Source organism: Xenopus laevis, chromosome 8L (assembly GCF_017654675.1).
Source record: "Xenopus laevis strain J_2021 chromosome 8L, Xenopus_laevis_v10.1, whole genome shotgun sequence".
NCBI lineage: Eukaryota > Metazoa > Chordata > Amphibia > Anura > Pipidae > Xenopus > Xenopus laevis.
Window position 1 is genome coordinate 41871318 of NC_054385.1, and position 19019 is coordinate 41890336.

At 38.7% G+C, this 19019-nt stretch overlaps 1 protein-coding gene across 6 annotated transcripts in view; it reads left to right on the top strand.

The window, feature by feature from the left end:
- Positions 1 to 19019, top strand: part of gab3.L (GRB2 associated binding protein 3 L homeolog) — a 144854-nt gene that overhangs the window by 113708 nt on the left and 12127 nt on the right. For 5 of the 6 annotated variants that reach the window (XM_041572729.1, XM_018229822.2, XM_018229823.2 and 2 more), the window contains 3 exons: positions 4287 to 4590; positions 12837 to 13050; positions 18326 to 18741. In XM_041572729.1, coding sequence (XP_041428663.1) covers positions 4326 to 4590; positions 12837 to 13050; positions 18326 to 18741 — 895 coding nt within the window. In that variant the 5' untranslated portion in view covers positions 4287 to 4325. Of the gene's footprint in view, positions 1 to 1927; positions 2045 to 4286; positions 4591 to 12836; positions 13051 to 18325; positions 18742 to 19019 lie in introns of those variants that run through there. The other variant, XM_041572728.1, reaches the window with a different exon arrangement.

Genomic DNA, 19019 nt, shown 5'->3' on the forward strand with positions numbered 1-19019 from the left:
ACATTTTGATAGGAAGTCAGAACACACAAGTGTGAATGTTTGTTAGTTTGGATATGTCATATATAAAGTGCCGGATGTCATTTTATATCCTGCACAAATAGGTTAATTGGGGCTATCACTGAATCACCCATTTTATAAACCATTTTTAAACATCTTCAATGATTACTCAGCAAGTCCAGTTGCTCTAGATTTACTTCTACTAGATATACCATTACCTAGATGAATGAAAACCTTCATACACCATTTTTAAATGATTCTTTGCAAATAATTTTTTGTTGCCTTTGTCTCTTTGTTATCTTTTATTTTATTCTTATACCTTGCCTTTCACCCATGGTTTCATTGCATGGAGTATAAAGCCATCTTTCAGGCACTTCATTTGCCTCTCCAAACAATTTGATCTGGTGCTTAGTGCTCAAAGATGTGCTGAAAACCAAGTTGACCCTTGTGCTTTATTGTAGCGCATTTGCTATGGCACAAAAAGCACAGGGGTTAATCCCCGGCTTTTCAGTATATGTCAGTCCTGCTTTTGCATTTATTTATTGTGTGGAGGATATGCACTTTAAAGACATGTACATTTTAATGAGAATGTCCATGCAGTATGTCAGGGCCTGCTCATATACATAATCCTGTAATGAAAAAGAGTAATAAGAAAGTGCTATGAAAGTGCTACCTATGGGAAATTTGAAGATAATATATTCTGTACATATATATATTCCTTTTAAGAAATGTAGAGCCTATTCTATATTCAGTATTAGTTCATATTAACACATAATAAACCCACTGGTTATATTTGTGATACAGCCTTTATATTTACTTCAAAATAACTTATTTTGGTGTTTGTTAAAGGAGATCTAAAGCTTAACAATGAAGTAGGGTAGAAATGCTGCACATTATGTTTTTAGGGTTCTATACCAGCCCAAGGGAACCACAGACCTATGGTAATGAAGCTCTGTGCCTCCCAATATGGCCCTGGTAGCTCCCAATCTTCTTTTCTGCTAATTCACTGCACATGATTTGTGCTACTGTCCCTAACTGAGCTTAGGGACTAACTCACAATATACTGAATATAGAGAATGTTGATTTGTCAGTAATTCAGGTATTATTTATATAGCTACAAAAACCAGTACAATTGCATTAGAATTTAATATCAGTCCTGTAGCATCAGCTTCTGTGAGATGTGCTTGATGATTTGTGATGACCCCTAAGCTTAGCTTCTTAACAGATTCCCTGAGCAGACTGAGCATGTGCAGTGTCACTGACACCCCTCATAGAATACAAGATTGGGAGCTCCCAATGACAACTTTGAAATACTGGATCATTCCTGTTATAGATATTCTGAACCTCTGGGTTCGTGCAGTAAGTTCTTTATATAAAATAACACATTTTTAGCCATATTCATATTTTAGAGTTCCTCTAAGTTCTGTTATCTAGTCTATCTAGTGTCTCATCCTTCAGAACATAATGCAGTTTTACAGCTCCCTTATCACACTCTTTCTTTAGAATTAATGGGCTTTCAGTTTGTTGCATTATCTAGTTACTAATTAAGCTTTACTTCCTCTTTTGAATTGATGTTTTCTGGGAAACTCCTCTGAGGTTCCCTTTCTCACATTTTTTTAAGTAACCATATCTATTTCTGTAGTTGTTTTGTATTCTCACTGTGAGAGTTAGTACCTTTCATTATCCCTTACAGAACAGTCATTTGTCTATACAACGCAACCCCATAGGGCCATGTTGATTCTCCTAAATCATTGTGCATTAACGGACATGACATCAGCCTTAAGTGCACAGACAGGGTCAATTCTGGCATTGAAATGTGAAAGTATGCAATACCATGCCACCCTGTCGCATGCCAATTCTATGCTTGTCAATGCACAATAATTTAGGTTTTAAAGGAAGTCCGTCTACATTTTCTCTCTCCTCTGTAGATCTGCCGATGGAGGAAACGTCACAATATGGCCCTTAGGCCAGGGGTTCGCCAACTGTGGGACTATCCCCCAGAAGGGCTTAGAGTAATGGCAGAGGGGCTCAGCCTGGGCAATATAGGGTGAGAATTAACATTTGCTCTTCAACAAAAAATTTTTATTCAACTTTTCGGCTCCTCACTTGATCCGTCTTCAGGACTAGGAAATATATATATTGAGGAAGACCCCAGTGAGGTTTGAAACTCTGATATGGAATAAAAGTATTTTTTTTAATATCAGTTTTTGTGTACTATTTTACTGGCACTGGGGCAGATCTTGCCAAAAGTGAATGCAGAGATATTTTAATGTTCTATATATATAAATATGTTTTATCCCTTTCCTTGTCTTATAAAAAAGATAGTGGTAGACTGCTGATTAATAATATGCAAGGACTTATCCCCAACAGATACATATACAATAGTCATTAAAAGACAAAAGAGCAATGTGTTTCTGCTAGAAATAGATACAGCTCAGCAGCACTGTTAATTCCTGTCAGCAGCATGCATTTCTTCTGTGTTCCAATTATAGTGTATAGGAACAGACATTTGTACAACTCCTACTCAGACTAGAACCTGCTCCAAACAACAGACTCACTCTCAGGGCAGGTTTAAAAACAGTGTGATTACTCATTACTTTGAATGTACCTTTTTTCCTCCAAAGATTCATGCTAAAAAAGCTCTGAAATAGATTTTATTTTCACTCTTAAAAAAAACACAAAAAAAGGTCCACTTTAGAGTTTATATATCTACGTTTAAAAAGACACATGGATTTTTCAACCACATCTTTCATAAAATCCCATGCTAAATTGGATAATCGGTAATGCCATTAATAATATCACATACATCACCAATCACATACTGTACATTCCTGAACTTTGCCAGTTTAGGAATGGGATTTATTATCTGGAATACTTGGAACCTGGGGTTACCTGGATAAGAAGTTTTTATTCAGAGCACCATGCAAACATTTTAACATTAAAGAACCACTGTGCCTTAAATATGGATTACTGGGTTAGTTCCCGTATAATGGGCCAATGATTCACTATACTACATGCTTAGGAGGCCAGATTATGATGAAATGATGGAAATGAGTATCCAGGCAAGATCTAGAAAGAAATGGAGGCCTGTGGCCTGGAGATATATATAGTGAATAAAGTACCCCCTCTTGTAAATTATAAGGATATTAAGTTACAGAGGAGTTTCTAGCGATATAAAAACACCAGGCCGAAGTTTTTATACAGGTCATGGAACTCCGATGTAACTTCTAATAGCCTCATATTTTGCAACAGGGCGTACTTTATTTATTATAATACACAAGTTTCAGTGAGTCATGTGACAGAAATGATATTACTACTCACTGTTTATAACTGATGACATCAGTACACACCGTTTATAAGGATATCATTTACAAGATATTCATGGCTTTTGTGTATTATATTTATTTATTACATATAGGTAGGTAGAAGGATCCGCACCCCATATTAAATTTAAATTAAAATTTAAAAAAATGTTTACTCTTAATCACAGTGCATTGCAATGTTTTGTTCCCTATTGAGACCTTTATCAGGAATTGATTGGGACCTAGGGACCAAAACGTCAAGCAGATACCTGTGCTCATTAACAGCCTCGCATTCAAGATGTCCCTTGTTCAGAGAAAATACGCAATAGACATGTGTTTCAGCCATGTGAGGAGGTACAAGCTTGACCTCTGATGGCACTGCTGCGTGCAGGCCCAGACTGGCAATCTGTGGGTTATGGCAAATGCCAGAGGGGCTGCTGTAAGATGCCATAGAAAGTCGCCATAGAAAGTCACTATTTAGTGGGCTGGTGGAAGGCTGTTTGGGCCTCTCTGTAATTGGAATGCCAGGGTTTATTTTAACTCCCAGTCCAGACCTGGCTGTGTGGGTACCAAAAATCTGCCATGACATGACAATCTTTCTGTGCTCCTATAGAGTTTGTATAATTTAAGAGCAGCACTCTTAACACTAGTGGTGGGTGGGAGTAATAATGTTTTCAGGCTCTATCACCTAGAGTTACTCAAATTGTCCTTCTGAGATATCCTATCTGGGGCTGGCCCACATTCTAGACGTGAGGTTTATATTGTATTACCAATTAGATAGTAGGCTGTGCATCACTCTTTCTGTTTATTATCATGCAATTTAGTACTGACAGTAGCTAGATAATATATAAGGAAAAACAGTGGTGGATCAAATGAGTGGGACTAACTCTGTCCAAATAGATCAGTAAGTTTAATCAAATTATCCAGTTTACATGAACCTGAAAGAATTGTAGCTCCTATTCTGAAACTGACTTTGTTTGCTTCCAGATATGGCGCAGACGCTGGTTTGTATTACGACGAGGAAGGATGAGTGGAAACCCAGATGTTCTGGAATACTACAGGAACAAAAACTCCAAGAAACCTATCAGGGTTATTGACTTAAATGACTGTGAGGTGCAAAAATACATTGGAGTCAACTTAATAAAGAAGGAATTTGAAAACAGTTTTGTCTTCATTGTGAAAACCATCCAGCGCATATTCTACCTTGTGGCGAGAACAGAAGAGGAAATGCAGAGCTGGGTGAATAACATCACCCAGATATGTAACTTTGGACATCTAGAAGATGGAACAGGTAAGGCATATTAGTACACAACACACAATTAGAACATCTATGCTGCATATTAACTTAAATGCCTTTTAGGAACGTTCTTCTTGTTTTCATTACTACTCATCCACTCTCCCATCCATTGGGTAAGATAGGTGAAGCCCTCTCCCCGCACATTTGCCACCAGATTTTGCACTAATTATCCAGCAATAGGCTAGGGACATTTAAAAAGAGTGACCCACTCTCCTGAAGCTGCCTGGTGTGCCAATATAGAAGATATCACCCTGCACATGTAAAAAAATAGATTGTAGTGGCAAAATAAAACCATTCCACCTTGCCATTCTTTCCCCTGAGAAAGAACAAGGGTTTTTGTTATTTTTTAATAGAGTTTTGTTAGAGGGTTTTGTTATTTGTTAAGCCTTTTACCTCAATTCAAGTACGGAGGTATGTATAAGACCATATAAAACACACTCTATAGGCCTATTGCAATACACAACTGGAAAAGAGAATTTAGTGGCCTTAAGCTATCAAAAATTTGATATGGAACTTGCATTCCCCTTCCTGTCCTTACTTCCTGTTACATTTAAGGAGCAATGAGGTTTAATTTTTTTTTTTTGTTGCCTGTGCTCACTAACTGCAATTAGAAAAAGGGCCCAACTGAAAGGAAATGGCCTCGGTAAAAGTACAACCGGCTTATTATTGCATAGTATCACATTATGCAACAACAGCTCTTGTTTGATTCTCGGCAGCCACTGAAGGTTCACTGGGGATGGTAATAATGGAAGTCAGCAGCAACTAGAGGGTTGAAAGTTAGGAATACCAATATACGAATTTTATTGGCTGAGGTTAGGCCTTAGTGTATTTATATGTTGGGCAAAGTTTATTTTTCTCTTTGCATCATTCCCCTATTATTTTCCCATCCTGCGCCTCTATTCCTGTAAAGCACAACATAACACATTGGCACAATATAAATTATATATAAAGAAGCAAATGCCTTTGTGATTAACGGAATATTATTTGGCCGGAAGCTGTTTTGTGCTTTGCACTGCACCTTGTGTTGGCGAATGATCTCTTCAGTCCTTAATGAGAACAAAGCAAGATATTAATATATATTGTCTGCCTAAAGATGCACAGAATAATCACTCCATAGGTGAAATAAATAAACTTACTGGAAAAAAAACCTCTATGTAGCTCCCATGTCCCATGAGACATCAGTGAAGCATGACCAGGTTAACCAGGAAACCAGCACTGCCTGCTGCACTCTGAGGAAGTGGCCCCTTAACAAACACTGCTCCATCATGTAAAATAAAAGGGTTTGAGGACTGTCATTTCCCAGAACTTTTAGTTGGGACATCAACAGGCATAGTACTATTTAGACTACTGTGGCATCAACTTATGAAATACTGAAAACAGTCAAATAAAAGGGAGGGGGCCGACACATGGACACACCAAGCAAGCCGGGTTTTACCACCCAAATAATAGAACAAATCAGGCTATCGTTATTTGCCAACAATAGTACTACATGAGGGAGCCTGTGCATTGTGTCCATTGCATGAGAAGCCATATTTGATATGGGAGAGCTTACACGATTCAATTCCTTTCGTCCCATTTTGCGCTACAGCGGTATAAAATATGCATCACTGATACATATTTTATTCTGCTGTAATGGGACAAAAGGAACTGAATCATGTATGCTCTTCCATAGCAAAATATGGGTTGTCATGCAATCAGGGTAAAAGAAGGGCCCGGTTTTGCTTCTAACATACGTTAGAAGACATAACATACATTAGAAGACATAAAATACAAACTCTCTTATTGTTACAAAGCACTAATTTATTTAAAGAGCAAAAAAAGACTCCAGAGTTGTATTTTTCCAGTCCAGGGAAGCATGCATCCTTATTAGCTCATACTTAAACTCTTTTCACTCCATTCTCCACTTATACATAATTTATTCTCCCAGCTGCTGCATTATAACATTAATGCACAGCGATACTATTACCAGACTCCAAGCAAAGTGTAGTGAGCCTGCCTTGTACCCAAGGGAGTATCTTGCAGATCTGAAGGTTAGCTAAAGGTTATCTGGCATGTAGAATTAGCAAGCAGTAGCTTAAAGGAGAGGAACATGTACATGACTGGAAAAGCGTGGCCTTCCAAAACAAGAAATAATTGACTCTGTTTATTCATATCTAGGGGCCGATTCACTAAGGGTCGAATTTCGAAGTTAAAAATACTTCGAAATTCGACCCTCGGATTGAAATCCTTCGACTTCGAATATCGAAGTCGAAGGATTTAGCGCTAATCCTGCGATCGATCGATCGAAGGATTTTCCGTTCGATCGAAGGATTTTAATCCAACGATCGAAAATCCTTCGATCAAAAAATCACAGGCAAGCCTATGGGGACCTTCCCCATAGGCTAACATTGACTTCGGTAGCTTTTAGCTGCCGAAGTAGGGGGTCGAAGTTTTTTTTAAAGGGGAAGTACTTCGACTATCGAATGGTCGAATAGTCGAACGATTTTTCGTTCGATTCGTTCGATTTCGTTCGAATTCGAACGAATTTAACCAATTCGATGGTCGAAGTACCCAAAAAATACTTCGAAATTCGAAGTATTTTTCATTCGAATCCTTCACTCGAGCTTAGTGAATCAGCCCCCTAATGTTGGGATCCTCCTAAACTTTTTTTTAATTTTTTTTTTTTGGCAGAAGCAGGATTAAACAACATTGGTCCCTCCCCTGTCATTGTGCTCTGTTGTATTTCCACATCTATATCTAGATATATATTCCACTATATCTATAAATATATATATAGATAATATTACATAGCTAATAAAAGCAAACATTCAGAGAAAGAAAATATTTGGTGCTCAAAGTAGACTGTGCCCATATACAACTGTGTCTGTTTCAAGGGTAAACAAAAGGGAGGATTTCTTTGAAGAAAAAAAAAGATTGCCCTTCTTTCAATCTGAGTATGTGGTTTCCTTTAAGTTCCTTTAAGTGGTTAAATGTTCCATGGTGCTTTGTTTGCATTTGATGTCCTCAAATTATCTTTGTTGTTAAGCGTGAGATAAAAAAATAGATCCGAATCTCTGTTCTGAAGAAATACTTTTGTGGTGTCTGATGCTAATGGAAACAATATATCTGCTCTCCAAGCTGTCATCATTGTTATATGAATCTCCAACCAAGAACTGATGCAATATTAACTCCCATAAAAGAAGCCAAGGCTGTTGCTACTGTATATCAGAGTTATTTATGGTACAGAGAACCACCCCCCCAACAAATGTTCTTTAATCCAGAATCAGTTTCACTCACATGTGTAAAGTCGGTAGATATGGGTAGTTTTTTGTGAGACTTTGGTTTGGTGATTGAAAAGAGTTGCCTTTAATATATATTTTATATCATTCTGTATCCCATTATTGGATTGAAGGGCAACCAAGCAAATTTATTTTGGCTTTTTTGCAATCTTGGGAGATTCTTTGCAGTCATGGTTAGCTTGCTGGCACTTTATAAATAAATGATAATGATGATTATGATGAAGAAGAAAAAGGGAATACTTAAATGTATGTGACCTGCCATGCCTGGCTATAGTCGGTAGATACTAAGTAGTGTGAGCCTTGTGGCAGCCATTACTGTTTATGGACATACTGCGTTCATCTAAGGGTAGCAATAGAATTTGCCCCAGAGGCATCACTATTCACATATATATTTTGAAGACCATATTAATCAAAGGAGTAGAAGCAGTAGTGAACTGTGTCCTGCTGCTTGGACCTCTCCTATGCCTTTCCATCTACCAACAATTACAAACAACAACAACAGAGCTATATATATATATATATATATATATATATATATATATATATATATATACACCTCAGTTCATCTTGGACCTAAAAGGTTTACACTGGACAACAAAGGCACCAGATCAAGTAAATGAAACCATAAACTGCACTGTATGCATGAATATAATTGTCTTGAATATAAGCACAACTACAGCAGTTCATTGCTCTTTAAGAGCTCTCCTCAATTGTATGTTATACACATTGGGATAGCCATATCCCGTATGAGGATTGATGCACTCCTACTCTTAATTTGGCTAAGGCAGTGCGTGGGAACATTCTGCAGTTTTACTTGTATGCATGAATACATAACATTTACTTATTCTGCATCATTTCACTTATATCTTTAGATAATACACTAGAGTCATGAAGGTCCTCTAAAGTATATCCTTATAAACTGTGGCTAGTGATGTCATCAGTGATAACTGATATTTGTGATGTCATTTATTTCACATGGCTCACTTAAAAAAATAATGGACCTTCTATGATTAAATATGAGAATGTAAGAAGTCACCTGAGTGGTCCATGACTTGGCCTTCTGTGTGACTTCTGATATCTAAATATTTTACATGGGGTACATTATTCCTTGTATGAAATACTTTGATCTTAAAACTGCGTATTATCTATCAGCTATAAACAGTAGGGCTCATTTATTACGCCAGTACTAGAGGTTTAAAGATGAAAACCCTAGTGCTCCGTTACAGAGTCCTTGTGCCCAAACCATAACTGCTTCTGCTCCTTGTACCCATTGGCACTCTAGCTGGCTGTGTGAATGACATGCACTTAAGGGGGCAGCACATGGGTGTTAGCTTCAATGCCCACCCTTTATAAATACAGCACTGACAAACTCTCCATTCTGGGACACAAAGGCCAATCCCTGTGTCCTATAAAGTTCAGAGGGTGCAAAGGTCCATGTTATTTGTCACTTCATCTCTGCTGTTCTTACAAGAAGGCCAGTGGCTCAGAGAACAAATGCTCAGGGAATTGTATATACAACAGTTCAATGTATGTAGTTAGCAAGTATATCCACAAACACAATTCATTATAAATCTATCCGAAGACAGACCTTTATACAAACACTGGTTAGTAAATAGTTACATACAAATCCTATGTTTTTAGTTTAAGGTGTCCCAGTCGTTTAAAAGGAGGTGGGGAGGCACACGAGTCAGGACTGTAAAATATCTCTGCTTGGCGTGAGGTAATTACAGACTCTGTAATTTTGACAGACTAAGGTCTCCTTTAATGAGGGTAAAGCTAATGAGTGGCATAGTTACAGCCCTTGAGGAGTAGGCCGGCTTCTCAGTTAATTAGAGGTTCTGGGAGCTCAGGGAGATAGGGATTTGCATGAGATCACAAGGAGCAGACCAGGTTTTACTGCTTTTGACCAACTACCGAGGGCGTTGAAACTGGGTCAAAAGGACTTCACCTCCAGAAAAACAAGCATGTGGCACTGCAAGTTCATCACTGTTTATATAACTGTGTAATGGCTGCTTCATAGTAACCTGCTCTTAACATGGCGTGTAGCATTTACTGTACAGAGTAGATATAACTGTGTGAAACCCTCTACTTTTTATCTTCTTTGCTTTAATACCAGAGGGAAATCATTGTCCTCTGGTGATAGGGAGGAAAGCTGGGGTGTTTTTGCAGTCTGGCAGCAGGGGATGCATAAGGACGCACTCGGTAATCATGTACAGTATCTGCTAGGAAAATAATGTGAGGACATCTGCAGACAGACACTTCCTGACAGGACGCAACTGTTGCTGCCATGTGGTCCATCTGGTGGCTTCGCAGAGAAAGTGCAAAAAAAAAAACAGCATGAAAAATGTTGTGTTTTTATTCGTGTGCATTATAATAACAGCGATGCCCAAGACTGCATATCCCCTTGAAAATGTATTCTCTTAACATACAATCATTGTACAATTCCTCTCTATTTTCCTTAACTTTAGAGGCCCATTTGTTTCTTGGATGGTATAGCTGTGAGGTAACTTGTGTCATCATCCATGTTACTAAATGCATGGAGCCATTGTACAATTCCAGCAGGTTAAGGAATTCCTGTATTCAGCCTTAGATTGTTATGTAGGTGGGACACAGGCATTCCTTGGCATGCAGGACTGGAACTAGGGGTGCCATACGTACAATGGTTGTGGTTAGGTGCAACAGCAAATATACGGAGCCACATACACGCAAGATTTATGCAGTTGAGGGTCTTACCCCATTTATTGCTTCACCAAAAAGTATTAACGTTTCAGGGGGGTTCACCCTCCCTTTGTAAGGATTAGGTTCAGTGCACACATAACTAACTCTGCTGCTTTGGCTCTGCTCATCAGGATAGTTAATATGCCTCATAGACTATAATCCTACACTGATAGATATAGTGTTGGCAAAGACTAGCAGGGAGAATGTTTGTTCTGCCACCATTGTGGGGTGCAACTAGTCACAGAAAATAGTGTAGCAGGGATGAGCTGGTGCTGCGGTGTTCCAGCAGGTGAAAGGCCGGGTTGTGGGCCAAGCTATGTGTTTGGACCCATGACACCAGCAGCCTTCAATTTCTCGTTCTTTTGACAGCTGGCACTTATTTATATACTCTCGCCGTCACCTCCAGTGGCATCAAAGAGGGGCAGAGCAGTCACGGCATACTTGAGAACAATTTAGACCAGAAAATGGGGTCACCTCTGGCCAGGTCCTTACCTATACCCAAACATGCCCCAATCTGCCCTAACCCTTTTCTAGTTTACAAATTTGGTAATTTTCTTAGGTGGCTTCATGCTGTAAATACAAATTAGCTTCTGTTCCACCCACAACATTAGTTTTCATGTAGACATTAAAATAAACAGCCAATATGTCTATTTTTTTTTTTTTTGTAGTGTCATTGCTCATTATTGACTGTATGAAACTAAGGATCTTCAGCCTGAATTGTACCAAGCTCTCAAAGATTGGTTCTATTTTTAATGGTCAGGGCCCCAGTCATATGATCTTCATATAATCATGCAGTGGTCCTTAAAGCTAGATGCCATTATAGATATGGGAACTTTTTTCTAAGATGGGACCTAAGCCTTTCTGGATAAGGGGTCTTTCTCTAATTTGTTCAACATTCTGTCTTAACATTTTATAGAAAAAGGAAGTCATTTTTAAATGTTTTACTTGATTAAAGTGAAGTCTATGGAAGATGGCCTTCCCATAATTCAGAGCTGTCTGGATAATGGCTTTCTGGATAACAAATCCCATACCTGTGTATGCATTGGGTTAGTAGCAATGTTCCCTCTTAGGTGTGTGCAACTGTAGACAGGGTTTTATTCAAACGATCTCCACCTGTGTAGCTGCTCATTTTCCTTTAGACGTCACACCAGTCAGACCAGAATAAATACTTTAAACGATGAGGTGTAGGATGGAGCACACGGTACGCAGACTCTGCTGCAAAGTCTTTTTTATTTAACACAACATGTTTCGGATCAGCAAGGATCCTTTTTCAAGTGTGGCACTTGCTGATCCGAAACGTTGTGTTAAATAAAAAAACTTTGCAGCAGAGTCAGAGTACCGTGTGCTCCGTCCTACACCTCATCGTTCCCTCTTCGGTGTTTAGATGCCTGCTCACACAACAAATTGTGGTGTGCACAAACAATGTATGTGAAAACACAAAACTTTGTATTAATTCTGACCTGAGCACATAGTTTTCAAAAACTGTGCACACAAGTTTAAAATGTGTGCACAAGAGATTTTGCCAAAAATCACTGTTTAGAGGAAACAGTGGTCAGTAGTCTTTCAAACTCTTCTTTGTGTTCTTTCTTTAATGGGAGCTCCACTGGAGAGAATTCAATTTCAGTCTAATCCATTAAACTACTGTAGATAGGGGTAGTGGTTTTATTCATTCACAGTAGTTTCTCTTAATGATTTTAGTTGCTGGTTTCCACTCCACCTTGCCAAGCTGCAGTTCTCTGTATCAGCAAGGTGATGAATGATCAAGGTTGTCATTTTGCAGTTTTTAGGGGTTGCTTGAGAACTGTCGTTGAGCAATTCCATAGCTCCATGGAGCAAACTGTATGCTTCACATTGCATTTGTCACTTATGTATATAATCATAACCCAATTCCCTTTTGGCAGCTAGGCCAAAAGTGCAGCATACGTTGTATATCATTTTTTCTTTAGTTCATATCATGGGAACCCAATGAAACCTGGAGATATCTGGTTTAATAATATCACAGATCTTCATGCCGCGGAGCCCTTGTTATGTAAACAGGCCTGCTGTGAGAATCATTCTTTATGCTCATTTCTTGGCCTCTCTCCCCAACTGTGTTTATCAGCCAGGGAAACAGTGTTCTTAGGAAATATAAACACCTGGTACAAGCTGGACTTCACTGTGTCCCGCCTTAGTGTTTAATAAATGGCATGTGTACAGTTTCCAGACATGTAAATATGCTAACACTGGGATTACTCTTTTAAACAGATTCTGTTGAGAGCCTTTCTCATACGAACTCCTCCGTCCAGGCGTCCCCAGCAGTCTCCACTCACACGTCAAGAATCACAGACCCTTCTTTCTCCGTGGACAGTGCTTCTGCAGACATCACATCGGAGGAGAACAGGAGTGAATCAGAATCCATTTTTATCCCAGACTATTTGTTTTTATCAAACTGTGAGAGTGGCAAACTAAATAGTGCCAGGTATGTGCTGCAGATGCTGTGTAAACTCCACCTACTCACTTACTCAAATACATTGAATATATATTTCACTCTTTCAGTTCCTACTAGAAATAACTCATTGGGGCTCATTTATCAACACTGGGCAAATGTGCCCATGGGCAGTTACATATAGCAACCAATCAGTGATTAGCTTTTTAAAGCCAGCTGCAAGTAAATCAATGAATGCAGCACTTTGATTGGTTGCCATGTGTTACTGCCCATGGGCAAATGTGCCCAATGTTGATAAATGACCCCCATTATATTCACTTATATACCTTTTATCAAAACTGGATGCATATTTGTAACTTCCACTGTATATACCTGCTCAGAATACAACATTGGCAGAGTTGCTGAAACAAGTTAAAACATTTGCACCCTGTGCAAAATGTGATGTAACCAGGGGGCAAATTTACTAACATATACTGCACCAGTTTAGATAACAATAGCAACCAATCAGTCCAGTGGGGTAACTATAGAGGAAGCTTCCTCTATAGCTGGAAATGATTCCTGCGAGTTGGGAGGAAGGACATAGGTGGTCTGTAGATGCCGTCAGGAGGTGAGGAGTGGGCGAGCGACAGTTGGGAAGCGGGCATGGGCCGTGTAGGCATTGCTGTACCCCCAAGCCCCTCTGAAGATTTCTTTGTGGGGTGGGGGGGGGTTTGGAGCAGTGGCAGGGGGGGAATATTTAGCGGCTGGGGAGGAGGGACTACCACAATCTAGGTCTCCTATACCCCTGCGACCACAGCACCTCCTAAAAACACGGTACCCAAAAGGGCCCCATGTGCCATTGCTCTTTAGCTCATTATACATTGACTCATACTTAAATAAACCTTACTGATGGACTATATTTGTTCTTTGAGTTTCCATTGAACAGTATAATTACAGCTTGAATCCATGAGGAACGCATTACATACACAAATGATGTCTAGCTCACTGGCATACAAGGGGAACAGATTGTTTTCTTCAGAGCTGTCAGAGTTACTGAGAAGAGAATCTGCCATAAACCATTTCATTGTAGATTACATTTAATTGGACTGCAAGTTGTTATAAATTTTATTATTCTCTAAACAGACGTGCTAGTTTATAACCCGACTAATGTCTTTCCTCTCCGTGGATCTATAAGTGGAGGCAGTCGTTTTTAATAATTGTGCCAACCAGTTTAATTTTTTTGTTGAGAGTTAATTGTTGGGAAAATGTTTCATATTTAGTCACGCAAACAAGAAGTGCTTTAAAGTGAATATTATTTTTTAATTATATCCTTTCTGCTTGAGAGGAAAGAGGGACTTTCATATACTTGAGTAGATAAAAACTTTATTTCTGCAATCTTTTGCCAAAGTTTTCCCCCTATTTATGGTGTACAAATCCTTTTCCATAGACTGGGAAAGCATTTTTGCAGCTATTCCAGATATACTGAAAGCAGACTTTCTTGTAGCTGTAGTATTGAGAAGTTTTTTTGGGTATTCTACTCCCCTTATGCCCAGATTTTTTAGGATACTGTATGTTATATCATTCCTCAACAGAATTATGCAGAGGACAAGTGGAGTAGATCTATTGTGCAGTGTTGTATGTGCAGTTTATAAATGTTTTTAATATTGATAAAATAGTCTTTCAAAATGTTGCGGGGGGCATGAAATACAGTTTGAAAGCTCCTGGTGATTTTGGTTTAAATTTTTGCATCCCAGTAGTGAGCACTGATCATCCCCATCCCAGGTCACCTGAGCATGCAGAAAAATCTGTTTGCTGCTCTGTAAGAACAGTTATAAACTGCATGATTTTCTGCTCGTCTAGCATGAGAACAGCAGGACAGATCCTAATAGATATGCATGCTTTAGGGTCAACAAATACACAAAATTATCTTTACCTATTTGTATACAGGTATAGGATCTGTTATCTGGCATGCATGGATAATGGATTCGTAATTTGGATCACCATACCTTAGGTTTACTAAAAATCCTTTAAACATTAAAGAAACTCAACAGGGTTGTTTTGCCACCAATATTGATTTGTGCAGCTTGGTTACCATCAAGAACAAACTACTGTTTTATTATTACAGAGAAAAAGGAAATCATTCTTAAAAATAAAATTATTTGCTGAAAATTTACTCTATGGGGCAAATTCACTAAAGTGCGAAGCGTCTAACGCTAGCGCAAATTCGCCAGCGTGATGTCATTTCGTTACTTCGCCAATTTACGAACGGCTGCTGGCGTAAATTCGCTAGCGAAGTTGACCTACTCTAGCACTACTTCTCACCCTTACGCCAGGCGAAGTTGCGCCATGGTGAAGGGACGACACTACGCTAATTCACTAACTTGCGCATTTTACTGAACGTTACCTCTTGCGACAGACTTGCTTTCACCACCTCAGACCAGGCGAAGTGCAATAGAGTAGATAGGGATTGCTTCAAAAAAAGTTGAAATTTTTTCTAAGTCCCAAAAAACGCTGGCGTCTTTTCCTTTTTTAAGGGTGATAGGCTGAAAAAGATCGTAAATTTTTTTGGGGGTACCCTCCTTCCCCCCTACATTTCCTAACATATGGCACCTAAAATATACAGTGGCACATGTATAGGGAAAAATAACACCTCTATTTTATTTCATGAAGCTTTCCCAGGCTTGTGTAGTGTAATGTATTTGCTGCTACATATATGTCCATTGTACTTTAACTTGGCGCCATATGCAAATTAGGCATCGCTAGCGTAACTGCGCTTTGCTTGACGAATTAACGCTAGCGCAACTTCGCTACCTTTCTCCTCCCTGAGCGCAACTTCGGATTTTAGTGAATTAGCGGCGCCCTGGCGAAACTTCGACTGGCGAAGTGTGGCGAAGCCTGCGCTAGCGCAACTCCGCTGGATAGTGAATTTGTCCCTATGTGAGATTGCCTTCCTGTAATTCAGAGATTTCTGAATAAGGGATTAGGCAAATTAACCAGCCTTGTGTTTACGCCCCCAGCCTCCCCAGTTACATTCAGACCCCCAGGTTTACCTAATTATGTCCTGATCCAACCTAATCCCCAACATATATTCTATATGTGCCTGGCACCACTCCCAATCCATTATAAACCCTGCATACTATACATTACCACCACATTATCTCACTGCCATTTTTTTCTGAGGAAAAGGGGTACCATAGAAGTCATCTCCAGATCCTAACTTATTGAGGATGCCATCTCTTTTCTTTGAAAACATAGCAGTTTTGGTGGCACACTTACCTGAATTGCCAGACCCAAATTAATGTATTATTGGTGGAACTGAGGTTGCTGCCTGCAGTGACCTAAGTAAGTGAGAAGCAGTTTGACTTCCACTGCATCTAAAGTAAGTTGGGCCTGGATGTTGAGTTGGCTGTACCTAAATAACAATAAAAAGTTGTCATCCAGGGAATCAGGTCCAGAGAATAACATGGTTACCATTAATTAAATCTTAAATGAGATGTTGTTCATAGCACTACAGAGAATGATACACATTATATCTAAGGTCTAACTTCTATGTTTAAATACAGGTCAGGAATATTCTATTCATACAGTAATCTGTGCTCTCATAGGCTCTACTTGTTTCCCATGGTAAATAAACAAAAGAAAGGTCCTTTTTATTGAAAGCATAGAAAAAGGAATTCTTAACTTGTACAATATTCTGTATACATAATATACATGTTTAATGCTTTTAAAAAACTCAAAATATGCCTTAAAAATGAAGTGGTGTAGAAAGAACCATGAAACGGATAGGATTTTTTATTTAGTGATATAATTTCGGCACTCTTTTCATTTAATCAGTGTTCCCAGCCAAGAAGAAGAACGGAGTGTTCTCTCTTACTGACACTTGAAAAGATCAGAGTCCATTCCATCTGTGAGAATTAGGAGGGTGGAAAACTCTGACTTCAGTTTAAAAATAGCTGAATTCTTGTTTAAGTAGATGAAACACAAGTGTCACCCATGAAGGAGGGCATCTTGTGTGCGGACAAGTATGGTCATTTAGCAGTCTCCAACCTATAAACTATAGGCTACTTCACTTGTCTCTGAAATAGAGAAAAATTATGCAGTATCAGTGCCAAAATTTCTATATCTAGCACAGAAACTAATGGAACATTCCTAAATTTAGTTCTGTGTATCCTGCATTCTTATGATACTAAATAACTCGCAGAGTATTAGTCACATTAAAATAACACAAGTTAAAATGTATAATTTTTATAAATATATAGAGTTTGTTTTCCAATTTCCCATAATTTGGCATGGGCCCAGGAAGGAAAATAAATGTACTGTATCAGACAGCTATGCCTTTTTAGTTGCCTTTTTGCAACTTATTTTAATTGTTAACAGTTTTAGTATAGAAGAATATTGGAAGACACCTTGTAGTTTCTTGACCTATATAAAAAGAAAAACCTAATCAGTGGCCTGTGAAACTCTTCTGACTTCTAGTATTTTTATGGTCCAAAATGTTGTAGGCTTTATATAGACCTATGGTAAGAAGTTGGCTAGAGCCTACTAGGATCTGGGCCCAAAAGGAGATCCTCTGGAACTCTGGCAGGTAAATCAGTCTTGACCTTCCTTACATTATTAATGTTTTATAGGTGCAACGTTTTATCAGAAGATTTCTGTAACCTAATACAACTTTAGGGCTGAAGGCCCATTTCCTTCATAGAAATCCTCAAAGTAATTTAATGTAAAGATAAAGTAAAAATTTATATATTCTATAAAAGAACTGCTCTCACCTCTTCCAGCGATTCTTTCCCAAACTGCCACACACTTTAAGTTCTTCTCCAGTTATAAAATGACCTAAACTGTAATTCAGTGGAGAGTGTCCAAAGAGTCATGGCATCTCCTATTCGTACCAACTTTCAATGGCCTGGGGTGTTTATTATGCACAACTTTTAATTTGTGGGGACAGAATATTTATCATCTTCTTTCCTAATTGCACAAATGTGTTCCTGCACTGGCACATTTAAGGTCCTGGATGTCCTACCTATTTATCTCATTCTTGGACACCCACATTTTATCTAATAAATAATACATTCAGATTGACAAGTATATGTTCCTTCTATAATTAGCTCTTGTCCCCTGTCATTAATTATCTCTCCTTTTTATTTGGGTGCATGTGACACATTTCTTTTTTTCACATCTCAGTGTTCCTCTTCCCCAAGGTATGTAAGTGCATATCAGAGTATTCTTTCTGTATACAATTTCCTTTACCTACTGACTTAATGGGGAGGGCTCTCATATAAATGAGATGATGGTGTTTCATCTGTTTAACCATAGATTCTGCCCTATTCAGGTGTGATGCTTGGTCAAATTCTGATAAATCACTGGAGCAGACGTCGACGGATGATGTGTTCCTTGACTCGGCCCACTCACATTTTGGTGTTAACCTTAACCATAATAATATGCCACCAGCAAACTTAATTAAGACAAAAGACCTGGATTCAAATGGATCATCTAGTGACTTCTCCTCATCCTCCCCATTGTTGGGGCCATCAATACCACAGACATTTTCAGTGGATTACTCTGTAATCAGTGACGGGGAGGTTTTGCCGATCACTCCGCCTCCAAGACCCCCCAAACCAAATCATTTTTCAGAAAGCAGACCAGAGGTGATATCCATTGGCAATCTTCAGAATGGACACTTTTTCCCCGGAATGGTACCAAGAAGAATTTCTCTGTCCAGTTTGGACAATGTGAGGAACTGGCGAGGTAAGCAGCATCTCCTTATTTATTGGGTGTAACAGCAGAATATGTTTTGAGTGGTACATATATATATATATATATATATATATATTATATATATATATATATATATACATATATATATAGTATCCTTTCATAATCTGGCAAGTATCAGATTAAAGGCAGATTCTATGTATTGACTACTAAGTTCAGGGAGTTCAGCTCACTGCTCTTATTAAACTTTTAAACAGGCAAATTGTTTTGCAGTTCTCTTGGTGCAGGGTCCATCTGTTGTGGATACCAAC